Source organism: Polyodon spathula, chromosome 1 (genome assembly GCF_017654505.1).
Source record: "Polyodon spathula isolate WHYD16114869_AA chromosome 1, ASM1765450v1, whole genome shotgun sequence".
NCBI classification, from domain to species: Eukaryota; Metazoa; Chordata; class Actinopteri; order Acipenseriformes; family Polyodontidae; genus Polyodon; species Polyodon spathula.
In genome coordinates, this window is record NC_054534.1 from 38,309,363 (window position 1) to 38,333,114 (window position 23,752).

The window sequence follows — 23,752 nt, forward strand, 5'->3', positions numbered from 1 at the left end:
CCTCATTTAGGCAAGCTCGGTCTTATGGTAAATGTACCAAAAAGCTAGCTAGTGCCATCCCAGGTTGTCACCTACCTGGGAATCCACTTGAACTCAAGCAATATGATCGCCACTTTGCCAGAGTTCACAGGTTCTCGTCCTGCCTAGAGCTTTTTCAGCTCTGAAGGTGTCCACCTTCCAGCAGCTCCTGGGCCTGATGGCAGAAGCTTCCCTGATACTGTGGCATACGAGCATACAGCTCTGGGTCTGGCCTCTGAACAGCTGTATTTTAGCCAGCTAGGGTTGAGTTATTTTAACTCTTCAGAATGCCAGGGCCACTTCTACATGAGCCCAGTAAGTGGGCTGTGTTCCGTCCTGGTGTCTGACGCAACACTTCAACCCCACTACATGTCCCATGCTATTCATTCTGCAGTTCTTGCAAGACTTCTTTGATGAGGGGAAATTAAACTCGACTTTGAAGGTGTACTTGGCAGCGATTTCTGCTTGCCGTGTTAAAATCGACTCTGTCTCCACAGGAGCTCACTTCCTCTGGCAGGGCAATTTTTGAAAGTGGCTCAGCGGCTGTGCCTTCCCCTTAAGGACAAGGTTCCTCAGTGCCCTGCATTCAGCCGAGCTGAAGCATCTCTCTGTCAAGTGTGTGTGTGAGATGCAAGCCTTTTCTGTGGCGAAAGGTTGTCTGTTTTTGTGGAGTCTAGGACCAAGGTCATGCTCCGCACGAACCTGACTTTCTTGCCCAGGTGTGTTCCTTCCTTCCACATCAGCCAATTGGTGGAGCTGGAGGCTTTCCATCCTCCTCCTTTCCAGTCAGATAGGGAGCGTAAGCTCAATGTGCTTTGCCCTGTTTGAGCATTAGCGTATTATGTTGACAGAACAAAGAGTTGGTGGCAATCTGAACAGCTGTTCATCTGCTGTGGAGCTATGGCTCACGATAAAGACCTGTCTAAGCAGAGGCTGTCTGATTGGATTGCAGAGACATTTAAGATTGCTTACAAACAAGCCAACTTCCCCCCTCTTGTGAAGGTCACTGATCTCTCCACAAGAAGTATGTCTACCTCTTGGGTGTTGTTCCAGGGTGCATCTGTCACTGGCATTTGCAGTGCTGCAGTATGGGCCACGCACCATACTTTCACAAGGTTTTACAGACTAAATATGCTGGATTCTCGAAACCCAGGCTTTGGGGCCAGGGTGCTAACGGCGACTTCTGTGTCGATATCGGAAACATCTGCATTGAATTAATTCCTGCTGTGTAAAAAAAAAAAAAATAATAATAATAATTAATAATGAAAGAAAGTAAAAATTAAAATCGATATTGTGGCAGCCTTACTGTCTAACTCTCTGATTTTGTCATTCTGCAAGTAATGCACTTTCCGACGGCTTGTATATAACTACCCATTATATAATGGATACATTTCGTACTTGAAAGGGAACGTTAGGTTATTATCATAACCCTATTTCCCTGAAATAGAAATGTATCCATTACAATCTTCGCTTGCTGCGTACATTACATGCTGGTTCAGGCTGAAGAATAAAAAAATTGACTGCCGCTGTTCAACTGTCATGATGGGAGTCTAGTGCCTTCCAGGAGGGGTGGAGACCGGGGCGATGACGTTGCCTGTCACTGCGTCACAGTTTTGGCAAGTCTCAGAATTTTCAGGTAAACAAAATTACCCCGTTATGTAAGGGATACATTTCTATTTCAGGGAACCAGGGTTATGATGATAACCTTTCATGAATTCTTATAGAATATTAAGCAGAATAGTAAACCGCTAAGTTTAAGTAATGCATACAGAAACATTATTTATGGAACATAATCTCTCCATAAAGTGCCCTACCAAAACAGAAATGCTGTTTTTGCTGCTTGGTTTGATAGTAGTTTTCTTTAGAGAGAGATTTCCTAGTATATTGAAAGGTAAGTGACCGAGGAACCAGTATAAGTTTAAAATTGCAATTGCAATTTAACCCAGCTGCTTATCCCACAATTTCCATACCTTTTTCTGATGTATATATGCTAAAGACGTTAGCATTGATGAGAGTTTGAAGGGCGTCTGCTTTGAAATCTATCACACAAAAAAATATTTCTAAAAAGTGATACGACTGCACAATGACTTATTGCCAGACTGTTGTTATAATGCTGCAATTATAAAAAAAAAAAAAAACAGTAATAATAATATTTATATGGTATTTACTTGTATAATGTGGCCATGGGGGGGGGGGGGGGATTTTGACTTGGAAATTGCCAAAATAAATGGGCAGTTGGTTGGTGAAGAAGGATATATGTGTTAAGGATGATATATAGGGTGTCAGGTTGAGGCATTTATTAACTTAATTTTACATTTAGCCTCAGGTCAACCAATAAAATAGCTGGTGAAAACCCATTTAATATTGTATGATGGCTTACCATTATGCACAGCATAACATCATTTAGAGAGTATGGGTTGCTATCCATTATACTTAAAATATATGACATTTGTGGCAGGTTACAAGGTAATAATGGAACTCCTGAGTCAAAGTCCGAGATCAGAGGTCAAGGGCAATAATTAAGAGGGAGTTCCATTATTACTGAGAACTCCCTACCGAAATACCATTACCATGAATAATGAGTTTATTACAGTTGCAAGTTGCGACCCCCCCCCCCCCATATCCTGACCAACAGCAATGTCACCTGATGTGATTTTTCGCTTTCCCTAGCTGCTCGAAAAAAACACAAGAAAGATCGGGATAAGGCCTGGGAGAGTGAGGAGCCACGGGAAAGACGGGGCTCTGGTGACCACAGGAAGAGCAGTCATTCACACGAGGGCAGGAGGAGCTCAGGCAGCCGGTACCGAGAACGCAGCCCAGAGGACTCTGAGAGCGACACTCCTCCTCCTAGTCTCAGTGACAGTGAGTTTACTTATGTATTTAACCTTCAACCTAAATTGTCAGTGGTCTCCACCTCGTTTTAAAGTTATTTATTTAATCCAAATATACATAAATAAAATAAGTTATTGCCTTGTGCTGTTTGAAAACTTAGTTTGTTAACAAGGTTTCAACAACTTATTTTCAGTTGCCAAAAGGTTGAAGAAAAAAGAAAAACAGAAAAAGAGAAAAGCATATGAACCTAAACTTACACCTGAAGGTATTCTTTTGTTTTATTTTTACAATAATTTTTTGGTCCTGTGATTAATCAATTATGCCCTTACTTTCAGGATGTCTGAAATTGATGTCATTTTGAATTTTTCCCCTTATCTAGAAATGATGGATTCATCAACGTTTAAGAGGTTCTCGGCCAGTGTCGATAATATTTTGGAGAACCTGGAAGATATGGATTTCACAGCTTTGGGTAAGAATTAAACAGTAGTTGGGTATGGAAATATCCCATGTTCAATTCAGATATTTTATTTCAATTTCTTTTTAAATTGGACTCCCTTGACTCTCTTAATTGGACTGCCTGAGCTTAACTTGCATGTTTATTATGCAAACCGTTTTTTATAGCATCATCCTGGCTTTGAAGATGTCTATTGTTTAACTGTTCTGTGTAAGGGTATCTTTATATATGTCCAGCTAATTTTACAGTAAACTAAGTGTTTGCTTAAATATTGCAGACAGTAAAATAGTTGTAAAATGTCAATAGTAATACCCTGAAAGCTGAACAGCATTATTTTATCTTAAGCAAAATCACTTCCTTTTTCCTGTAGCGGATGACGATGAAATTCCACAGGAGTTACTGTTGGGCAAACACCAGCTCAACGAACTGGGCAGCGAGTCTGCAAAAATTAAAGCGATGGGAATTACATGCAGGGTATGTAACACAGTGACCGGTTACAAAATGTTTTTATTTTTTTTCTTTTAAATTTTGGAATCTCCAATTATTATTTGTCTTATTTTCTCCTCAATTTGAAATGTATTTTTATTTCAACTCGGCTCACCGCTGCCACCCCCGTGCTGACTCGGGAGTGACGAAGACGGACACACACGTCCTCCGAAACGTGTGCTGTCAGCCATCCGCTTCTTTTCACTCTGTAGGCCCGCCATGCAACCACCTCAGAGCTACCGCGTCAGAGGACCACCCACCTCTGAGTAGCTTACAGGCAGGCCCACAGACGACCAACCAGTGTACAGGGGGGAACTCCTGTCAACAGTCGGGACCTCCGGGCTATAGGGCGCATCCTGCACTCCACACGGCATGCCTTTACCGGGTCCGTCACTCGGGAGCCCTAGGCCACTAAATGTTTTACCAGTCACAAAACTTCATAGTCATTCGTGTGATATCTGTCCACTCTTAAAGCAATATACAAACTTAGTTATGGACAAAAAATAGGCCTATGAGAGTTAAAAAAGAAATAATTTATTTAACTTATCAGCCTTATTTAGTTGTTGAAATGTTCTTATTTTTTAATATTCATATTTCACCTCAATTTCAGATTCAAATATTTTGCACAATAATTAGCGTAACTGAAAACTACAGGTATAAAATGAGCTTGAATTGAAGCATTTCATATTGCAAAGATAGGAGGGTGTGAACTTCTATAAGACTAAACTGACATACATGTATCTAGACTAAAGAGAACATATAAAATCCACAAAAAAATAAACTACACCTGCTTTATGCTTTCATTTCAGCGAACACATGAGGCATAGTCAGTAATAACCATGGATGAAAACTAAACAAATGAATTGAATCAGCTTATCGGTTACTTGCTTTGTTAATAAGCATGCGCGCGAAGGCATGAACTCACTCATTCGAATACCTGTGCCTTTTAAAGGGCGTAGTCTAGGCAAACATATTTTTGTGTGTGCAAAAGTGAGATTAACAAGTGGGTTTTATCAAACTTTATTTTTATTTGCAGCTTCCTTCAGAAAAACTGGTGAAAGTTTTAAATATTTTGGAGAAGAATATACAGGATGGCGCAAAACTTTCTACGCTGTTCAACCATGTAAGTTTGATCTGCGTTACTGTATTTTGTTTAACATCCTAAGTGTCAGGACTAGGGCTCTTTAATAGGGGCTTTGTATTCTGGTTTATATTCATGTCTTTACAACAGACTATCAGCCTCTTAACATATTAGGTCATTAATACACTGAATGGTTAGGCAAGTTGGTGCTGTTAAACACCTGTGTAGTACGCTAAACATTCTTGCAACGGGCGCTGACATGTTGTAGGGGGTAAAAGTAAGGACTTGGAATGTAATTGTATCTGGAAGCAGAATAATAAGTATACAATGCCATAAGAGTTAAGTTATACCTAGCAGATTATAAAGAAACTTATTTTTCAGTGGATCTATAGTGCATTTTATATATTTTACAGGATTGAAAAAGATTAAAGGAAACAAATGTATGGTGTTGTAATTGTGTACTTTCTCCCAGGACAACGACACTGAGGAAGAGGAAAGGCTTTGGAGAGATCTCATAATGGAGAGAGTAACAAAATCCGCTGATGCTTGTCTCACAGCTCTCAATATCATGACTTCTACCCACATGCCAAAAGCCGTGTATATTGAAGATGTGATAGAAAGGGTGCTCCAGTACACTAAATTCCACTTGCAAAACACTCTGTATCCTCAGTATGATCCTGTTTACAGGGTCGATCATGGAGGTTGGTCATGTTTTGTTTGGTGGGGAGGAGGGATTTGTTATGAATGAAAAAGTACTGTTTACAAGATTTACTCAGCACTCGGTATGTAGAGCTGCTTATTGCACAATGCAAACAAACATCACTTCAATTTGTGTATACATTCCTAAGAGTTCCATTTATGTGTAAATTAGATATGTGCTAAGCATGCTGCTATTCAGATTTATGTATTCGTTTTTCAAATAGGTGGTTTGTTGAGTTCCAAAGCGAAGCGGGCAAAGTGTTCCACCCACAAACAGAGGGCAATAGTGATGCTGTACAATAAAGTGTGTGATATTGTAAGCAATATGTCAGAACTGCTGGAGATACAGTTGCTCACTGATACAACCATCCTACAGGTAAGAACCAAGTCCTTATTTCAACAAGGTTTCAGATGGTTTTGCTGTTTTTCACTGTGACATCCAGTCAGTTTTCATATTGAATTGACACTGACAGGTTGTGGTTCTGGTTTTTAAAATGTTAAGCAACATGGCAATTTATAATAATAAAAAAAACAAAAAAACAAATGACAACATAAATTTTAAAATTTTTCTATGTTTTCTTTTTTCCTCCCGTATGTAGGTTTCCTCAATGGGAATTACACCATTTTTCGTAGAAGGCGTCAGTGAGCTGCAGTTGTGTGCCATCAAGTTGGTGACTGCTGTAAGTAACACATCTACTTATTCAGAACACCCATTCACAATTAATGTATTAAATGTTTGCAATGGGCAAAATCATCACAGAGTTTTCATTTGCTGTACAAGCGAATGTTAAAACTGTTTTACTAAAAATAGTCAAAGCTTGTGGACTGATTTGTAAGCTCCACCTTTGTACTCTATTTTTGGACAAATAATTTTGTAATATTTACCAAAACAGGTGTTCTCACGCTATGAGAAGCATAGGCAGTTAATATTGGAGGAGATCTTCACATCACTGGCAAGGCTGCCGACGAGCAAGCGAAGTCTGAGGAACTTCAGGTAAGCAGTGCTACAAATGCCTGAAGATCTGTAAAACCCTAAAAGTGTATATACGGTCATGCAAATAAGACTGCTCAGCACTTGAAGAACAGGATAAATTGCATTGTTTTGCAAGATCCCTCATGTTTAAGTGATATTGGCATTTCAGTCAACCATTGCAAGTTGCAGAATGGACAGTATGTGGTTTATCTTGTACATAAAATCCAGAAAACAATGTAGGCATCAAAGCCTTTACAGCATGCTCTAAAACTGGATATTTGGCTGGAGAATGGAGAGGTGAAAAGGTTGTTGGAATAAAAGTGTAAAATGAGAAATGTCAAGAGGGAGCAGTTAGAGTGAGAGAGTAAGTAGTTGTATAAAAAGTTGTGAAATGTAGGATTGGAGCCATTGATTAGGTTTACATAATAAGGTTAAATGGTGGGTAGGTTAGTGTAGAGTAAGAGACAAAGGAAATGAAATGATTCCTGACAGCTGTGGTGATTTTAGGCATTCAAGCTGGTTGAATACAAGGTGTTATATCTGAATGGGCTGTATCGGTATCTGGAGGAGATATTTGGCTCACTGACTGATATGATAGTCAAAGAATCAGGAGCCAACTTCACCTGGCTTTTATTTATTTATTTATTTTTTGCTTTGCCTTTATTTTCTGTTCATCACGTTAAACACTGTTGCATTTTGTTTCATCAGGCTGAATAGCAGTGACACTGACGGAGAGCCTATGTATATACAGATGGTAACTGCTCTAGTTCTGCAGCTTATTCAATGTGTGGTTCACCTGCCGTCAGACAAGGATGCTGATGATGAGTATGATAAAAAGGTAAAATGCTGCTTATTCTTCACTGATCTCATACATGCCATATTTTTTATTGTTATAAAAAATTAATAATGCTATTTAAGAACTTTGTTTAAATGTAATGTAATCGGTGTAGCATATTTTCTCTTTGAGCTATATATATATATATATAACTGTTCAGTGGAGTAATAACTGCATCAGTCAAATATTACATTTGTATCAAATGTTTGGGAAAAGTACCATTTAGAAAATGCGTTTGATATTTTGCAGGTTGATCAAGATGTTCTAATTACAAATTCTTATGAAACTGCAATGAGGACAGCACAGAACTTTCTTTCAGTCTTTCTAAAAAAGTAAGAATTGTATTACTTTAATGTGTGTAGTACCATTATTTTAATGTTTTACATTTATAAGTATGTTATGAGGTAGGGTGAACAGGCCAATAGGCTACTATGAACAACTATGTTTTAACATTTTCTTAAATAAGAGATGCAAGGGTATGGGTATTTATTGGACACATCAAAAGAACGTTTTATCTAATTGACAATAAATGGTAAGGATTTTTTTTAGCACAAGTTATGTAGAATTTCTTATTCTGAGTATTATTGAAGTACTTGTCTTCTATTTGACAACAGTTTTGATGTACGTGGGTGGTGCTTTTGGCAAATATATTTAATGTTGGATTGAATATTTCATTTTGTATTCTCAGCTTCAGTTTTGTATTTTTTAAACTTGTTTCTTTATTTACAGGTGTGGAAGCAAACAGGGCGAAGAGGATTACAGGCCGCTGTTTGAGAATTTTGTTCAGGATTTATTATCTACTGTGAACAAGCCAGAGTGGCCAGCTGCTGAGCTGTTGCTCAGTCTTCTGGGCAGGCTGCTGGTAAGTCAGTCAGATTCAGGTAAAACCCGAGCATCATGTTTAATGTGATGAATATAATTTCATGTTTTGTTTTAGAAATTGCTAAGAAATTATTAGCCTGGTTTTAAACTTTGCTTCTATTTCCTCCAGGTGCACCAGTTCAGTAACAAACAAACAGAGATGGCCCTGAGAGTGGCATCCCTTGATTATCTTGGTACAGTTGCAGCAAGGCTCAGGAAGGATGCTGTGACAAGTAAAATGGATCAGAGCACCATAGATCGCATACTGAAAGAGGTATATTTAATATGTATATATTGCGTTTTCAAATGACTGATGCAGTGTGTACATTTTAACAACGGTTTCAGATGTTTTAGTGGTTTAAAATAGGTTTAAGTTGCATTGTATACGCTCAGCCATTTAGAATTGTTCTGGTCATTTTTTCAATACTGTTGTCCAATGCATCAAAGACATATTCAGATAAATACAAGTAGCACGATCTTTACAGTTTAACTTTTTTTTTTATTTATATTGTTGTTTAAAGTTTGTTGAGGCATTATTATGTTGTACTTTTTTTTTTCAATATTAACTCTAATCAAGCATACTGTAATCCGGCACAATTATCGTGTCCCAAGCAAAGCTGTATATTGTACACATTTTACTGTAGTTACTTTGAAGTTGGGTTGAAGTTTGATTCTTGGATTTGCACTTTGCTTTCTTTTAGTTTTGTGTCTGAGAGGCGTCTGCTTGGTGTGAACAGTAGATTTTTTTTTTATTGCACGTGACAGAAATCATATAGGTGTATTAAGTTTTACACCGAAAAGGTTGTAAAAACTATGTATGGCTTTGTAACAGTTGGGCTCAGATGTGCACAGTGGCTTATCATGGAAAAGAATATGGACATTTTAAAACCTGTGCCTCAGGGAATTAATACTTAGACCAGTCAGTCACTACAATTTTTAATCTTCAAAGAAAAAACATCCTTTAAACCTACTAATGGGGCGAGGGGTTTACATTTTAAATGCTGACCTACCCTACTTGATTCAATGATAACACTTTTGTTTCTTTAACTCCTTCTGTAATGCAGTCACCGGGAACCGATGAGATACAGCAGTTACAGAAGGCCTTGCTAGATTACCTGGATATAAATGCAGAAACTGATCCATCTTTGGCTGTAAGTATTTTGTCATCTGTTGCTTTTTTTAATTGAATCTTAAACATTGATTAATTTGACTATTGATGTAAGTATAAAATATATTCTCCATTTTTTAATTTTTTATATTTACTTATTACTGTCCTTAATGGACAGACTTTTTTGTTTGGTATACTTAGCATTAGTCCTTCGTGTACATTTTTGTTTGTGGTAAAGTTAGATAACAGCAATTTAGAATTTACTAAAGTTATCTGTGTATGTCAAAATTGTCTCATTTTAGTTTTCCAGGAAGTTCTACATTGCACAGTGGTTCCGGGACACTACAACTGAGACAGAAAAAGCAATGCGGTCACAGAACCAAAAAGATGAGGATTCGTCCGAGGGGGCGCATCATGCAAGAGACATAGAAACAACAGGAGATATCATGCAAAAAGCAGAGGCTCGGAAGAAGTGTCTTCGATCCATCATTAAAACTACACCATCTAAGTTTAGCACGTTAAAGTATGTTTGTTGTGTCAAAGTTGTAATTTTAAAATTGTTTTGCCTCACTTCCTATTCATTAAACATAGATCAATTTGTTAGCTAAACTTCTGGTCAAAGCAAAACCTTTATTTGTAGATTAAATAACATATGGATCCATTAAGTTAATTGATTATTGTGTCAATTTTAGCAACCAAAGATCCTATTTTTCTATGTTTTGTTGGTGTTCTCAAAATGTCTGTGGATTACCATAATTTTACCACAAACCCATAATTTGTCAAATGGTTTGTGGTAAAAATAATGGTAAACAATGGTAAAAACAATGGTAAACAGTAAACGCCAACATTTAAGAATCTAATTAGTGTCTTTCCAAGTTTGAGACTTTAAGCATTTCCTTTCCCTGACATTTTTTGAATGTCTTTGTATTAAGACTTGGAGAGTTTACAATCGTGTAAAGTGAATGCCAAAGGTGTGGCATGAGCAAAAAGCACAATTACTTTATGGACTCTTGTTTCATTTTTGAATGTGTCTTTGTAATTGTTTGACATGTGTTTACAGAATGAATTCTGATTCTGTGGACTATGAGGATTCCTGCCTGATTGTCCGATATTTGGCCTCCATGAGGCCGTTTGCACAGAGCTTCGATATTTATTTAACACAGGTGGGTGATGTTTATTTCCTAGTAGAAATAATGTAGCAATAAAACTGAATAAATTAGTCATTCATGGTTTAATGCAGTGCTTGAAGTGGATATCTTTTTGTGCACCGCATTGTCTGTCTTCAGTTATTTCTGTTGTGCTTCTTTTCATCAGAACATCTGATCAAATTTATGGATCAATTATTATGTGCTGTTGTATTGTGCACTTTTTAGATTCTTCGTGTTCTGGGAGAGAATGCAATTGCTGTTCGAACTAAAGCCATGAAATGTCTGTCTGAGGTTGTCGCTGTGGACCCTAGCATTCTGGCCAGGGTATGTTTCTTAATAAAAAAAAAAGTCTTTAATGTTCATACCATTATCTTTGTAGAAACAATATAAAGTACTGCATGCGGTAACTGACTATTTTATTTTTATTTTTTACAGCTCGACATGCAGCGTGGCGTCCATGGACGGTTAATGGATAACTCCACAAGTGTACGAGAGGCAGCAGTGGAGTTACTTGGGCGATTTGTGTTAAGTCGTCCACAGCTTACTGAGCAGTATTATGATATGCTGATAGAGAGGATACTGGTATGTGAGTTTTATCCTGTTCAGTTAAGTTGAAAATGTCACAAGACATGCACTTCTCAAAAGTCTAGTTAGAATTGCAAGCAAGTATGTAAACCCTTTGTGTAGATGGGTGTTTACTGTTTAAACTGTCATTGGACTTGTTATTTATGTAGTGTTTTATCTTTCTAATTTTAACATGTTCACATATAGTGGTGTACAAAATATCAGTGCGAGAGATAATGTCACTAAAATATAATCAATTCAGTTTCAAAACTAGTAAAAGCTTTTAGTTATACAGAACATTACAAGATTTTCAACTGGGTTTGTGATATTACCAAGCTCCTTGAAGTTCTGAATGTGATATTGTAAGGGAAAGTTCACAAAGTGTACTAAAGTTCACTTCAGGTAAACTTTCAGAGGCTCAATGTCAACACCTAGTGGATTCAAAGAGAATTGCCTTTGTTGTAATTTTGCTGTAGCTGTTATTTCCAAATGACATTATAATGTAATAAGCCTAAGAGAATTATTGTCCTAATATTCAAATAGTGTATATATACATTGTTTGTTGAATTTTAGAACCAATGTAATAACTGTGGTCTTTTTCTTTTAATAGGACACCGGTATCAGTGTAAGAAAGAGGGTGATAAAGATCCTTCGTGATATCTGCCTTGAACAGCCGACTTTTAGCAAAGTTACAGAGATGTGTGTGAAAATGATTCGCAGAGTGAATGACGAAGAAGGCATTAAGGTATGATTACTTGACAGTCATATTTCCAGCTATTAGTAAAATATTCTACAGTTACTGCACTGACATAAATAAAAAATAAATTAATATTAAGGTCTCTAGGCCAAGAGACTGCTGCTTCCTGCTCTTGTTCGTTGGTTCAGTTGAACACAGTTTGGCTCACATGCAAAGAATAACAGCGTAATGAGACTAGCTTTTTCCAATTGTTGGCGCAGCAATAAATACTAAGTTAACAATTCTTGAACATTTTTGTAATGTTCATATTAATTATCTAGTTTATTCTTTTTTAGTATTGCCTGTTAAGTATATAGGTAATGTAGTTGCAATAATTACACCTGCAACAGGTCTGAGTATATGCATCTATATGTATCTTACAGCCCCCTTTCCTTCCCTTGACAGAAACTAGTAAACGAAACATTCCAGAAGCTTTGGTTTACTCCCACTCCCAGTCACGATAAGGATGCTATGACCAGAAAAATACTCAACATTACAGATGTGGCAAGTCAAATTTTTACCCTTGATGTAGCTGTACAGTAAAAACAGTCATGGTATTGAAAGTAAATGTTTTGTTCAAATATTTAGATATTTGGAGCCTTCAATCAGTGTAAAAATGTGTTTCCTGTTAGGTTGCTGCTTGCAAAGATACTGGTTATGACTGGTTTGAACAGCTTCTTCAGAATGTAAGTATCTGTTCTTCTAATTATGATTTGCTATAACTAATTGTTTATATATTTCCATGAGACCACACTTAGTTACTTTGTTATTACTTAATTGTATTTAATTATTATTTTTTAAATGAAGTGAGAGTTGTCTTATTTATTTTGTGTGAGTAATATTTGTCGAGTCTTTTCCAATACTGTGTTTTTTTTTTTCTAAACCTCAAATTATTTATTGCAGTTGTTGAAGTCAGAGGAGGATGCCTCTTATAAACCAGCAAAGAAAGCCTGTGTACAGCTTGTAGACAATCTAGTGGAGCACATCCTTAAATACGAAGAATCTCTAGCTGGTATGTAGTTTTTTTCTTCCCATCCACTGTAATACAAATACTTGTAGATGCTGATATTTGATACTTGTTACCTTTTTCTGTCATACAAGGTCCAGAAAGGAGTTGGTCTAAATGCTGTAGTTTCTGTCACAAAGTAATTTAAAACTAAGAAAATAGACAGCACTTTTAATCCAACTGAGTTGTTTTTTCTTTCTATTTTCTAACTGTTGACAGGTGTGTCTAAGTAATCATCAAGGAAGATAGACTTCAATAAGTTAATGACCATTCTGTGTTGCAGTCGTGTTTAAACAATAGTGCCTGTCGTTGAAAGCTCGACTGTGTGGTAGTTGACCGCGACAGGAGTTTCATAGAGAGGGTGACATTTCTATTAGAAAACAATATTTCTCATTATTTTCTTTAAAAATAAAACTTTAAACCGTAGATTTACCTTGAAGTAGTAATGATTTGTCAAGTACCCTTCTGTTGAGAAATGTTTAGGTTCATAAAGGGTGACATACATAATTAGAGAAACAAACATAACTTTATTAAACAAATAACTTGTCAGATTTGCTTATAGTTTATCTGGATAGTGCCAAATATCTGAATGGAGCAATATTAACTGTCTGTGGCTGAGTTTGTTGTTGTTCAAAGCTGCTGAGCTCCAGTCAAGCTGACAGATTGTGATTGGCTGATTCGGCAGTTGCGGGTACAGGACTGGTTGCATTCATCGGTGCGAAGTATTGATTAGCTGGTTTTAGTGTTTAATAAATATATTTGGATTGTGTCTTTTTTGTTTAGTATTTGCTCTCCAATAAATGTGAACTGAGCTTTCATTACGACAAGTCAAAATGCAAAAGCTGTTGTGCAAGTTTGATTAACTTTGAAGCCTGCTAAAGCTGGAAGCTGATTTGCTGATGGTACTGAATCATTTTCTAATAAATATGAACACATCTTCTTGACAACTTCTAATTTTCAGGATTTATAGAAAACGTTGTTTATGCAAGTAGGTGGCCATGACAGGACAGTTGTATGCATGCATCTCAACAAGGACCCTGTGGTGTGTGTAGTTTGACAGCTAGCTTGAGAATTGGAACTGTAGAACTAAGGACAGTAAAAGCTTCGTCGTAGCTGCAGCAACTAGATTGCTTAAATTAATTGGACGAATGGGCAAAGGGTGGAGCAAGATCATCCCAAAAACAGAACTGGATCACAGCCTAAAGTATTTACTCTTTCGCGTAAACAGTTTATACACAGACTATTACAAACAAAATAGTCCGCCACTTCAGAGCAAACCTCTGACTCCATATACAGGAAGAAAAAAGATTAGCATGCCCTTAGAACCTCACTAAACTTGTTTTATTTGAAATACAATGTTACAAATGTGCAACATTTTAACAATGTACAGGATCACTTTCTAGTCCGTGGAAACATGTAATGAGAACCACATGATATGCTGACAACTTTTTCCCCATTTTTTAGATTCTGAAAACAAAAGCGTGAACTCCAACCGCCTGGTGGCATGTATTACCACTCTGTATTTGTTCAGTAAGATCAGAGCACAGCTTATGGTGAAACATGCAATGACCATGCAGCCATACCTCACCACCAAGTGCAACGTAAGTATGGGATTGCTTTTGGAAAGAAACTGATGTTGAAACAAATGTGACTTTACCAAACAAGAAGCACATATGAATATTCAGATTGGCTAAACCAAAACCTCTCCATTACATAACTAAATCGGTTAAGGTGTGTAGTACTAGGCTAATTTAAAAAGAAGCAGCATAAACTGGCAATAAAAATAAATAATTCTAATATATTTGTAGTTCTTTTGAGCCACCTTGTGGCTTTGTGTTGTAATTACACAATGAAATTGTAATTACTTTAGAAAATTCTAAAGTACTTGTTAATTGAGAAGTTGTTACATTCATAATATGTAGTAGATTACAAAAATGTATTCCTGTTAAATTAAAACAGCCTATTTTCTGCAAATTAAAGAATGTATTTATTGTGACAAAAAAAAAAATTGGTATTCTATGAAAGCTTCATTCTTATATTTTTTGGTGATGCATAGCAAATAATCCTGTTTATACAAATTAAATGATCCCTGAATAAAAGGTTACATTAATATATTAAATTACATCCTGCGGATAAGATGTTAAATCAATGTCCTATTGTAAGTGACTCTGCATGTAACGCACAGTTCACAGACTACCTCTGTAAAGAGCTTTGTGATGGTGGTCCATTATGAAAGGCGCTATATAAAAATAAAGGTATTATTATATTGTATTACATTCCACTTTGTAGTTTTCCATATACCATATTACTTTGAATTTAAGACACATCACAAATTTCCCATACTCATATAAGATAGTAAGTGTGGCCGTCTGCTGTCACACAGAGCATTACAGTTATGCGCTGCTTTTTATTTCCAGTTGTGATTACTCATACCTATTTTTCTGTCTTTTTGTGAACTGTGGTATTGCTTGGCAAGTAGAAAAATATGGGGTCTGATTTAGAACTGAGCCTGATAACATAACGCTGAAATTGTAAAAGCTTCTGTTCGAATTCCTCAGGAAGCTAATGATGCTTTTGACAGGGAGGACCCTGCGCTGCTCCTGTGGTAAACAAGGTGGCTTGCCCGGAGCTGAGTTGATCGGGAGGTCCTGATTGGCTGGGGGATGTGCCCGGGCAGCCTACACTTGTTTAAGAATGCAGCAGCGCCAGTCCGAGGCTACTGCACCACAGCCATAGCTACACAGGCGGGGTGCTGAGGGAAAGCTTTGTTTACATCGAGGAGGAGAGCATCTGCTCCGCAGGATAACTGTTTGCTGTTTGTGTACTCTGGTAGTCACATCTTTTGTTGCCGATTTTAATACACACATCACTGTACTGTACACTATACTGCAATTTTTGAGAAGAAAAGATTGTTTTTAGTGTCATAAATTTGAAAGAATACAGTACTTCATGAAAAACTGGCATATTGAAAAATGTGACATTTCAAAATCCTAACATGAAAACATCTGATTTCTGAAAATATGACCTAACTCTTGACGTGTTACTTAATTAAAATAATCACAAGGTGACAATTAGAAGTGGTAACACGTAGATTCAAGCTATATAAGCATGATTTTTATATAGATTTTATAAGTTCAGAGCAAGCCATAGGGAAGAGCCGTACCTCCTCAGAAACACGCTGAGCCATCATTGCACTTCATAAGGAAGGTTTTAGCAGACGCCAGATAGCAAACAGGTTTTACCAGCCAAAGCGCAGAATCTAGGATCATCCAGAAATATAAGATGACTGGAAGCTGTAAAGCTGACCCAGGTCTGGACGCCCAAAAGTCAGCACTGCTCGCCAGGATCACCACCTATGTGTACAAGTTTTACCCAAGGGCACAGCTATGAACAAGGACTGCTACCTGAAAACACTTCAAGACCACCTCCTTCCTACGGTCTGGAACCATTTTCCCAATGGTAATTTATACTTCCAAGATGATGGAGACCCTTGCCATCGAAACAGCCGGATCTCACTCCTATTGAGAATGTTTCAGATCTGATAAGACAGGAAATCAGAAAGACAACCATGCAACTGAAACGAACTGGAATCAAGTGTAAAGTCTGCATAGAGGAATCTAAGCAGGATTCCATCTTTCAGTGCCTCCACGAGTGAGTCCATGCCTGAGAAGATTAAAGAAGTCTTCAAACACAATGAATGTACTGCAAATACCAAGTACTACTATTGTGGCTTCCAGTAGACTTCTGCGGTGCCATTTTGTAGTTTCTTTGATTACATGATGTTAAATAAAAGGTCTATTTTTTTTTTTTTTTTTTTTTAAATGAAGTCTCAATCCTACAATCCTAAGGTGATGCAAAACTTTTGCCATAGCGAAGTTTCCGATCCATGAATTGTCAGTTCAAGTTTTATACTGTGATATGAATATATAATTTGTATTGTTACAGACTCAGAGTGATTTCCTGGTCATCTGTAATGTTGCAAAGATTTTGGAGCTGGTAGTACCATTGATGGAGCATCCCAGTGAAACTTTCCTTGCTACTATTGAGGAAGATCTCATGAAACTCATCATTAAATACGGCATGACAGTAAGTGACTCCGAAACCCATTTTACTTCTGATTTGTACTCTTAAATAATGAGTATCTACTGTTGGTTTCAAAATTGCTACATGTATTGTCAAGTCTGCTGTCTTAGACCTTTTTTTGTAAGATGTTTAATTGTCACTGTTATGGTGTACAATTGGTTCCCTGAAAAGTCCCTGATACGGCAGTAACTTGCGGCACCTCAAGCCACGTCACAGTATACAGCGGTTATTATGCGGTGCAGCTATAAGTGTAAAACCGATACTTTTTTTCCCCAGCAGGTTGCGCCAGAGAGCTTTTACAAATAATATGCTGTATACAGTTAAATAACAAGATGTTCCCTTTCAAGTACGAAATGTAACCATTACCGATTTACCTCCTAAAGACCCGAAACCTGAATAAGGTATATCAAAGCTGCTCAGCTGAGCCTGTGGCGCAGTCATGCCCGTCCCCGAGGGTATAAAGTACTGCGCGCACAGGTCTCTGCCATTTTTCCTTTCAACAACTGACAGGAGAGCCTATTCAGGTAAGTACTTGTTGCTCTTTCTGCAATGTATTTTTGCATTTATTGTGTTTTTACACATTATATGTGATTTATTAAAAGTAATCACTGTATTTGTTTTACTAATTAAGCATATTTGTGCACTACAGCCTGATGTTTGTTATGTCCCACTGCGGCCTTGTGCCCTGTGTGAAGCCATTTGCTTGAGTCGCTCCTTTCTGAGGGATCAAGCAACGCAAGTTGGCCAATATTACGAGATGGATCACGGAGACTAAGCACAGACTTGTCTGCAACGTGTGCTGCGGCACAAGTGTAGTGAGAACAGCTGCTGGGTTCAGCAGCTCTGCACTGGACAAAAAGGCTGCTTCAGTTGTGGTTGCTTGCAATCTCTACCACTGCATCTTGATGTCGTTTGGGGGCAGCTTTTACATCACCATTATGAGGACTGTTGGTTCTTTTTAACAAGCTAGCTTCCCTCAGTCTTGTGTGGGTACTGTGGGTTTTGTCAGTAGCTTGCACAGGTCGGCATCCCTGTACAGTGCTGCCCGCGGTAACTGTGAACCAGTGGACCCGTACCGGTATCAAGTTCACCGATACGATGCTAAAGTCACTGAATCGGTACCGAGCCGACCTGGTGCTAAAGTCACCGGGATGGTACCATCCCGGTACCAAGCCAGTCTTGTTAGGATCTTTAACTGCACCGTTGCTCTCTTTAAGCAGACTGAGGCAGCACCTGTACATTGGTACTGTACACTGCATTGTTTCTTGCATCATGCCTGGGTTTTATCCCTGGGAGACATTCAAGACCAGTGGGCCTAATGAAGACAAGTGTGTCAGATGCTCTTCCTGCCTCAGGTCAGAGCATGCAAAGGAGGCACTGGTGAACTGCATTTTCTGTGAGTTTTGTGCACATTTCTCCCACAGCTCTACAGAGCACTCTGCGTCCCTCACTCCTGCACAGTGATCTGCCCCATCACCCTCAGTTACAGAGTTGACTGTGTCCTCACCCAATGGCTCTGCCAAGAGAGAGCGGGCGATGCGCCCAGGAAAGTAGCCCACGCAGTTAGCCACTTTCACGGTCTTCCTCATCCTCCTGTGTGTCTCCTTCTCTTCCCCCTAGGAGGAAGAGTCACTGTTCCAAGCAGTCGGCAGACTCAGAGCAGATGGAGAAGCTCTGGGCAGCAGTTTCCCACCAAGGAACAGTGCTCGTAGAGTTACTGCATGAACTTTCAGCCCTCAACACCACAACTGGATGAGCTGCGCCTGGTTAATAAGAACTTCCTCAGTCAGTCAAAACTGAACGGGCAGGCTGTAGATAGAAATTGGGTTCTCTGGTAGCTGCACGCAGGCGTGCTTGGTGGGGACAAAGGACTGCTGTTGGATGCCCCTATTGTACCAGGGCATACCTTTGGTCTCGCAGTGGACAAGATGCTGCAGCGCTCTCGCCACATGCGGGAATCCACGAACGAGCTGGTGTGCTTGCTTCCCAAGCAACCACCCCCAGTGTGCAAATCAGCGGCAAACTGGTACCCTAGGCCCCTGCAGCCTCATAGCCAGCTGCACATCCTGCCGGAGGTATGTTCAGAACCCCTGCCTTTGGCTGCTTGTTGCAGAGGCTACAGTAGGTTCTGCAGCCCAGCACAGAGACAGAAGGCATGCATCAGCCCTAACAGTTTGCTGCCACAGGCCCAGGTCCACTTTTCAGCGAGCCATCTGGAGTATTGGTGTCACTGCACCAGGGACATCTGGGTGCTTTCTACTGTTCAGACTGGCTACTCACTGCAGTTCAAACGCAGTCTCCCTCCTTCTCGGGTCCTGAATGCAACGTCAGTCTCGGACCCACAGGATTTCACAGCAGTGTCTCAGGAGGTAGCAGCTTTGCTGCAAAAACAGATATTTGCATGATAAACCCCAGTGGGAGAAAAGTTCTGCTCCTGGTACTTACTAGTGCCCAAGCAGGAGGGTGCTAAAAATGCAACAGCTGTTGCAGTCGATCAAGCCGGACGACTGGTACACTACGTTGGACCTCAAATATGCCCATTTCCTCGTCTCCATAAAACCAGCGCACAGAAAGTCTGCTGTTCACATTTCAGGGAGCAGCGTATGAGTTACGGGTCTTGCCATTTGGTCTCTCTAGCTCCCTGTGCCTTTTTCGAAGTGCATGGAAGCTATCCTGGCCACATTTGAGACTCAAAGGCATCAGAGTACTCGGTTATTTGGACGACTGGCTCATTTGCGCCCAGTCTCCGGCACAGGCCTTATGGTGAGTCATGCGAAAAGCCAGCTGATGCCTTCTCAGACAACCTCCTATCTAGGAGTGTGCTTGGACTCCAGATCCATGCTGTCCACTCTGTCGGACTGTAGAGTGCAGAGAATAGCTGGCTGTTTAGAGTTATTTCAGATCAACAGAGCGCTCACGGTTGTGACATTCCAGAAACTTCTGGGCTTGATGGCAGCAGCTTCTGTCAGCCTGCGTTGAACAGCAACCACCTACTGACAGTCTCTCGCCACTGTCTAAAGGCACCAGAATGGAGGTTGTCACCGTGGACATCTCAAATCTCCCAGTCTCCGTCGCGTGGCCCAGAAGCTTTCGCTCTGGGCACACAAGAATTGCCTCCCACTGTGGTCAGTGCACCTGTGCAGTGTGACAAACTGGGCGTCAGATCTTCTCTGCAAGGGGAATTCCCAGCGCCTCAGATTGATTGATTGATTGATCTCTGCCTCCCAGAAATCAACCCACTGTCCTCTCCTGGTTCTCCATAACAGACAGGGACCCGCTGGCAATAGGTGCCTTGGCACACCAGTGGCCGAGATGTTCTTAGTAAGCCCAGGAGGCTCTGGTTTACAGCCCTGATGCAGCTCCTGAGCGGCCAGCTATGGAGACTGTCCAAGTGCTGTGCGGGGGACCTTACGGCATCCGGAATCATCAAGCCTGCAGCACTGGGTCTAGCTCCTGAACGACAGAATTTGAGCCATCTGGGTCTGTCCAATAGGGCTAATGACATCCTGCAAAATGCCAGAGCAGCGTCCACACGTTCCCAGTACGGGTACAAGTGGGGGTGGTTCCTGACTCTAGGGTTCAGCCTCACGACATGTCCCATAGCAGTTATACAGCAATTTTTGCAGGACCTGTTTGACGAGGGGAAATCCCTCTCTACGTTAATGGTCTGTCTGACAGATGTTTCAACTTGCCATGTCAAAATTGACTCGGTCTCTCCAGGAGCTCACTTTCCGGCAGGGCAATTTTTGAAATCTCTTTGGCTTCGGCTGCCTATGAAGGATATTATTCCTTGCTGGAGGCTTACCGTGATGCTTGATGTACTCATGAAGCCTCCATTTAAGCCCATGCATTTAGCTTAGCTGGAATTTATTTCTCAAAAATGGCTTTCTTGCTTGCAATTACCTCTGCAAAGCAGGTGAGTGAGATGCAGCATTTTCATTTTTGAAAGCCTGCTTCATTTTTTTTTTTTTTTTTTTTTTTTTTTTGCAGAAGCCAAGTCAAAGGTTACTCTCCGTACTAATCCTGCTGTTTTTTGGCATTTCATGTAAACCAATCTGTGGAATTGGAGGCTTTACATCCACCTCCTTTCCAGTCTGATAGAGAGCGGCAGCGCCATACACTCTGTCCAGTGCAGGCCCTAGCGTATTATGTTGACAAGACAAAGTTGGAGGCACTCCAAGCTGTTTTTTGTCTGGTATGGAGCAAAGTCAAATGGCCAAGCCCTGTCTAAGAGAGGCTGTCCAAATGGATAGCAGACACAGTCAGGACTGCCTATGAGCAAGCCAACTTGCCCCCTCCTGTGAAAAGCTCACTGCCCATTCCACCATGACAACTTCTTGGGCTTTATTCCAGGGTGCATCTGTCGGGGACATTTGCGATGCAGCAGTGTGGGCTACTCCCCATTTCTTTACTAGTTTCCACATGCTTAATGTCGTGCATCCTCAGAACCCTGGTTTTGGAACTAGAATGTTAAGGCTTCTCAGTCAACCCTTACAACACAGACACAGTGGTGAGTTTTTCTCTCAGTTGTTTTAGCCCTAACTACTTGTTATTTCCAAATGATAATGCACAGGGCTGTCTCCGCATAGCCTTGTAGCATTCCGGTCGTGCGGCAATCTGTCCTTGCGATGGCTTGGGTATACTGACCCATTCGGTAATGGTTACATTTCGTACTTAAAAGGGAATGCTAGCAGAGGTTGAAGTAGCTTTTCTGTTCATGAATTCCTGAAACATATGTGCCCAAAATTTTGTATCTCATCCATCCAATACTAAACTATTGTTAACACAATGGCTAATAAACTCCAGGGATGTGCATTTTGGTACATTTTTATGAACGTTTAAACTCTATGCCATATAGTAAGTAGTTTGATATACATATGAACACAGACCAACTTTCTTTGTTTTATACTAACAGTAGACCGTTTGCATGACAATGAGACGGGATTCTAAGCACTGTTTGTTGCCTTCATGTACGTGTGTTCATATTTTTCTGCATTCCAATAACAGTAACAGCATCACCGTGTCTGTCTTTTTAAGCGAAGATTCTTGAAAATCTGTACACACGCTTGTATATGATTTTTTTTTTTTTGCTTGGCAGCTCTTTCACACACACTACAGTACATCTTGCCATCTCAATAAACAAGCCACGGATACTTCATCTGCCATTCAAAATTAAGAGCGTATTTTTCGTTTCCGTTTTTCTGCATTACTACTGTTTGCAATTGCTTCGGTCACTAGTACTCGTACAGTCAGAAGTAGATGGCTGAGATGCAGATGGGTGGTCCTCTCCTTGAGAATCCTGTGAAGATGCTGACTGCATAGCAGCTGACTTGCTATCAGTGTACACTCCACAATAGGTATTCATTTTTATGCTTAAAAAATCTGTTGGGACATCCCTGTTAAAGTAGTGGGGAAAATAACGAAAGCAGAACATTAAATTAGGCGACTGCAAAAATGAAATGCGAGTTAAAAGTAGGATCGGGGATGAACAATTCGCGTAACTTCTCAATTCTGTTTGAAATAAAAATAGAATTAGGCTTAGGCAAAGATTGTTTTGTAGTTAACATTGAAACAGCTAAATTTGTTTAAAGTGACATCACTTGATTTAAAAATAAAACCTGAAAACTTCAAGGCCCACTGAGTGTCTGTGTTCACCATTAATTTTTTTCCAAAATAGTTTTATTTCTTAGCAATATGGATCTCTGTTAATATGGGGCATAGCACATTATTTTAAAATAAAATACAGTTCAGAATGGGATACTGTTGTATTAATTTCCACTGTTCATTGCGCTGCTATGGACTGTAACCAAAGTATTTTAATAGTAATAGTGCGTGTACACATTACGTCCGACCTAAACATGAAATGGTACTTCAGTGTGGACACTTTGAGCTGGATTAATTTAAAACATTTTTGAGTACGGTTCTCGATTGGTTATGTAGTGTGGACAGGGCCTACAAGTAAATATCCTTAATGTGTGTAAGCCAAATATGAGGCTTATTGCTGCCATCTACAGGGCTTGAGTGTACATTATCAATGTTGTTATATTGCAAAACAGTTTTTTTTTTTTTAAACAAGTATTTTACGGTCATTTTGCTGCAATGTAATAGATTACAGGGAATAGCCATGTCTGCGTCCCTTTCCCATTCTGTGCATTCCGTGAACGCAAGACAGAATATTTTGCTTTCAATGGATTTATTTTGCATTAACGTGACCTCTGGTTAGGTTATTATAATAACCCTGGTTCCCTGAAATAGAAATGTAACCATTAACCTTCAGAAATGTTTGAGCACTGTCATTTTGTACCCTCAGGGATGGGTAATCTGTAGTTCCTGTAAAATAATTACAGGAAATGTTTGTCTTATTGACAAACTACCTGTTACGCTGCATTAAGGAACTCTGGTAAATGACTGAACACACTGCATAGAGCTGCACGATTTTTTTTTAAATGTCTTGAATGAACAAAACACCAGCTGCATCAAATAATCTAAAATTGGGCTACCGCTTAACCATTTATTTATGCTAAAGAAATGTAATTTGCAAAATTTGAATCCCATTCACCCACAATGACACCCAGCATATTTAACCCACAAAAGCAGACAGGCAGTGAAGCAGGCTTCATAGTTTTCCTCCCTTGTCTTGTTTGCATTAAGATCTGTGAAACTATCCTGCAGAATGCTTTGAAAAACAAAGTAAAGATACAAAGAAATTAACCCTGTGCTCAAACTTAGAAAACCACATGGGAATTAGCATCGGGGATCAGAGGACTTTTTAGAAGCTTTGCACAGTGATTTTCAGTACTGGGGTGTACTGGGAGATTTTACCTGTGTGTGTGTGTGGTGGTGTTTACTTATTCATTTCATTTTCATA

General features: G+C 39.4%; 1 protein-coding gene across 6 annotated transcripts in view; it reads left to right on the plus strand.

Annotated features, from left to right (window-relative positions):
- LOC121318354 (nipped-B-like protein) overlaps positions 1–23,752 on the plus strand; it is a 62,276-nt gene that overhangs the window by 24,921 nt on the left and 13,603 nt on the right. For all 6 annotated transcript variants that reach the window (XM_041254922.1, XM_041254932.1, XM_041254949.1 and 3 more), the window contains 24 exons: positions 2,689–2,880; positions 3,044–3,115; positions 3,230–3,319; positions 3,675–3,778; positions 4,827–4,913; positions 5,344–5,572; positions 5,795–5,946; positions 6,170–6,250; positions 6,464–6,564; positions 7,252–7,381; positions 7,628–7,710; positions 8,108–8,240; positions 8,370–8,513; positions 9,304–9,390; positions 9,650–9,870; positions 10,408–10,510; positions 10,721–10,819; positions 10,931–11,077; positions 11,670–11,804; positions 12,201–12,299; positions 12,428–12,481; positions 12,699–12,807; positions 14,266–14,402; positions 16,747–16,887. In XM_041254922.1, coding sequence (XP_041110856.1) covers positions 2,689–2,880; positions 3,044–3,115; positions 3,230–3,319; positions 3,675–3,778; positions 4,827–4,913; positions 5,344–5,572; positions 5,795–5,946; positions 6,170–6,250; positions 6,464–6,564; positions 7,252–7,381; positions 7,628–7,710; positions 8,108–8,240; positions 8,370–8,513; positions 9,304–9,390; positions 9,650–9,870; positions 10,408–10,510; positions 10,721–10,819; positions 10,931–11,077; positions 11,670–11,804; positions 12,201–12,299; positions 12,428–12,481; positions 12,699–12,807; positions 14,266–14,402; positions 16,747–16,887 — 2,930 coding nt within the window. The remainder of the gene's footprint in view (positions 1–2,688; positions 2,881–3,043; positions 3,116–3,229; positions 3,320–3,674; positions 3,779–4,826; positions 4,914–5,343; positions 5,573–5,794; positions 5,947–6,169; positions 6,251–6,463; positions 6,565–7,251; positions 7,382–7,627; positions 7,711–8,107; positions 8,241–8,369; positions 8,514–9,303; positions 9,391–9,649; positions 9,871–10,407; positions 10,511–10,720; positions 10,820–10,930; positions 11,078–11,669; positions 11,805–12,200; positions 12,300–12,427; positions 12,482–12,698; positions 12,808–14,265; positions 14,403–16,746; positions 16,888–23,752) is intronic.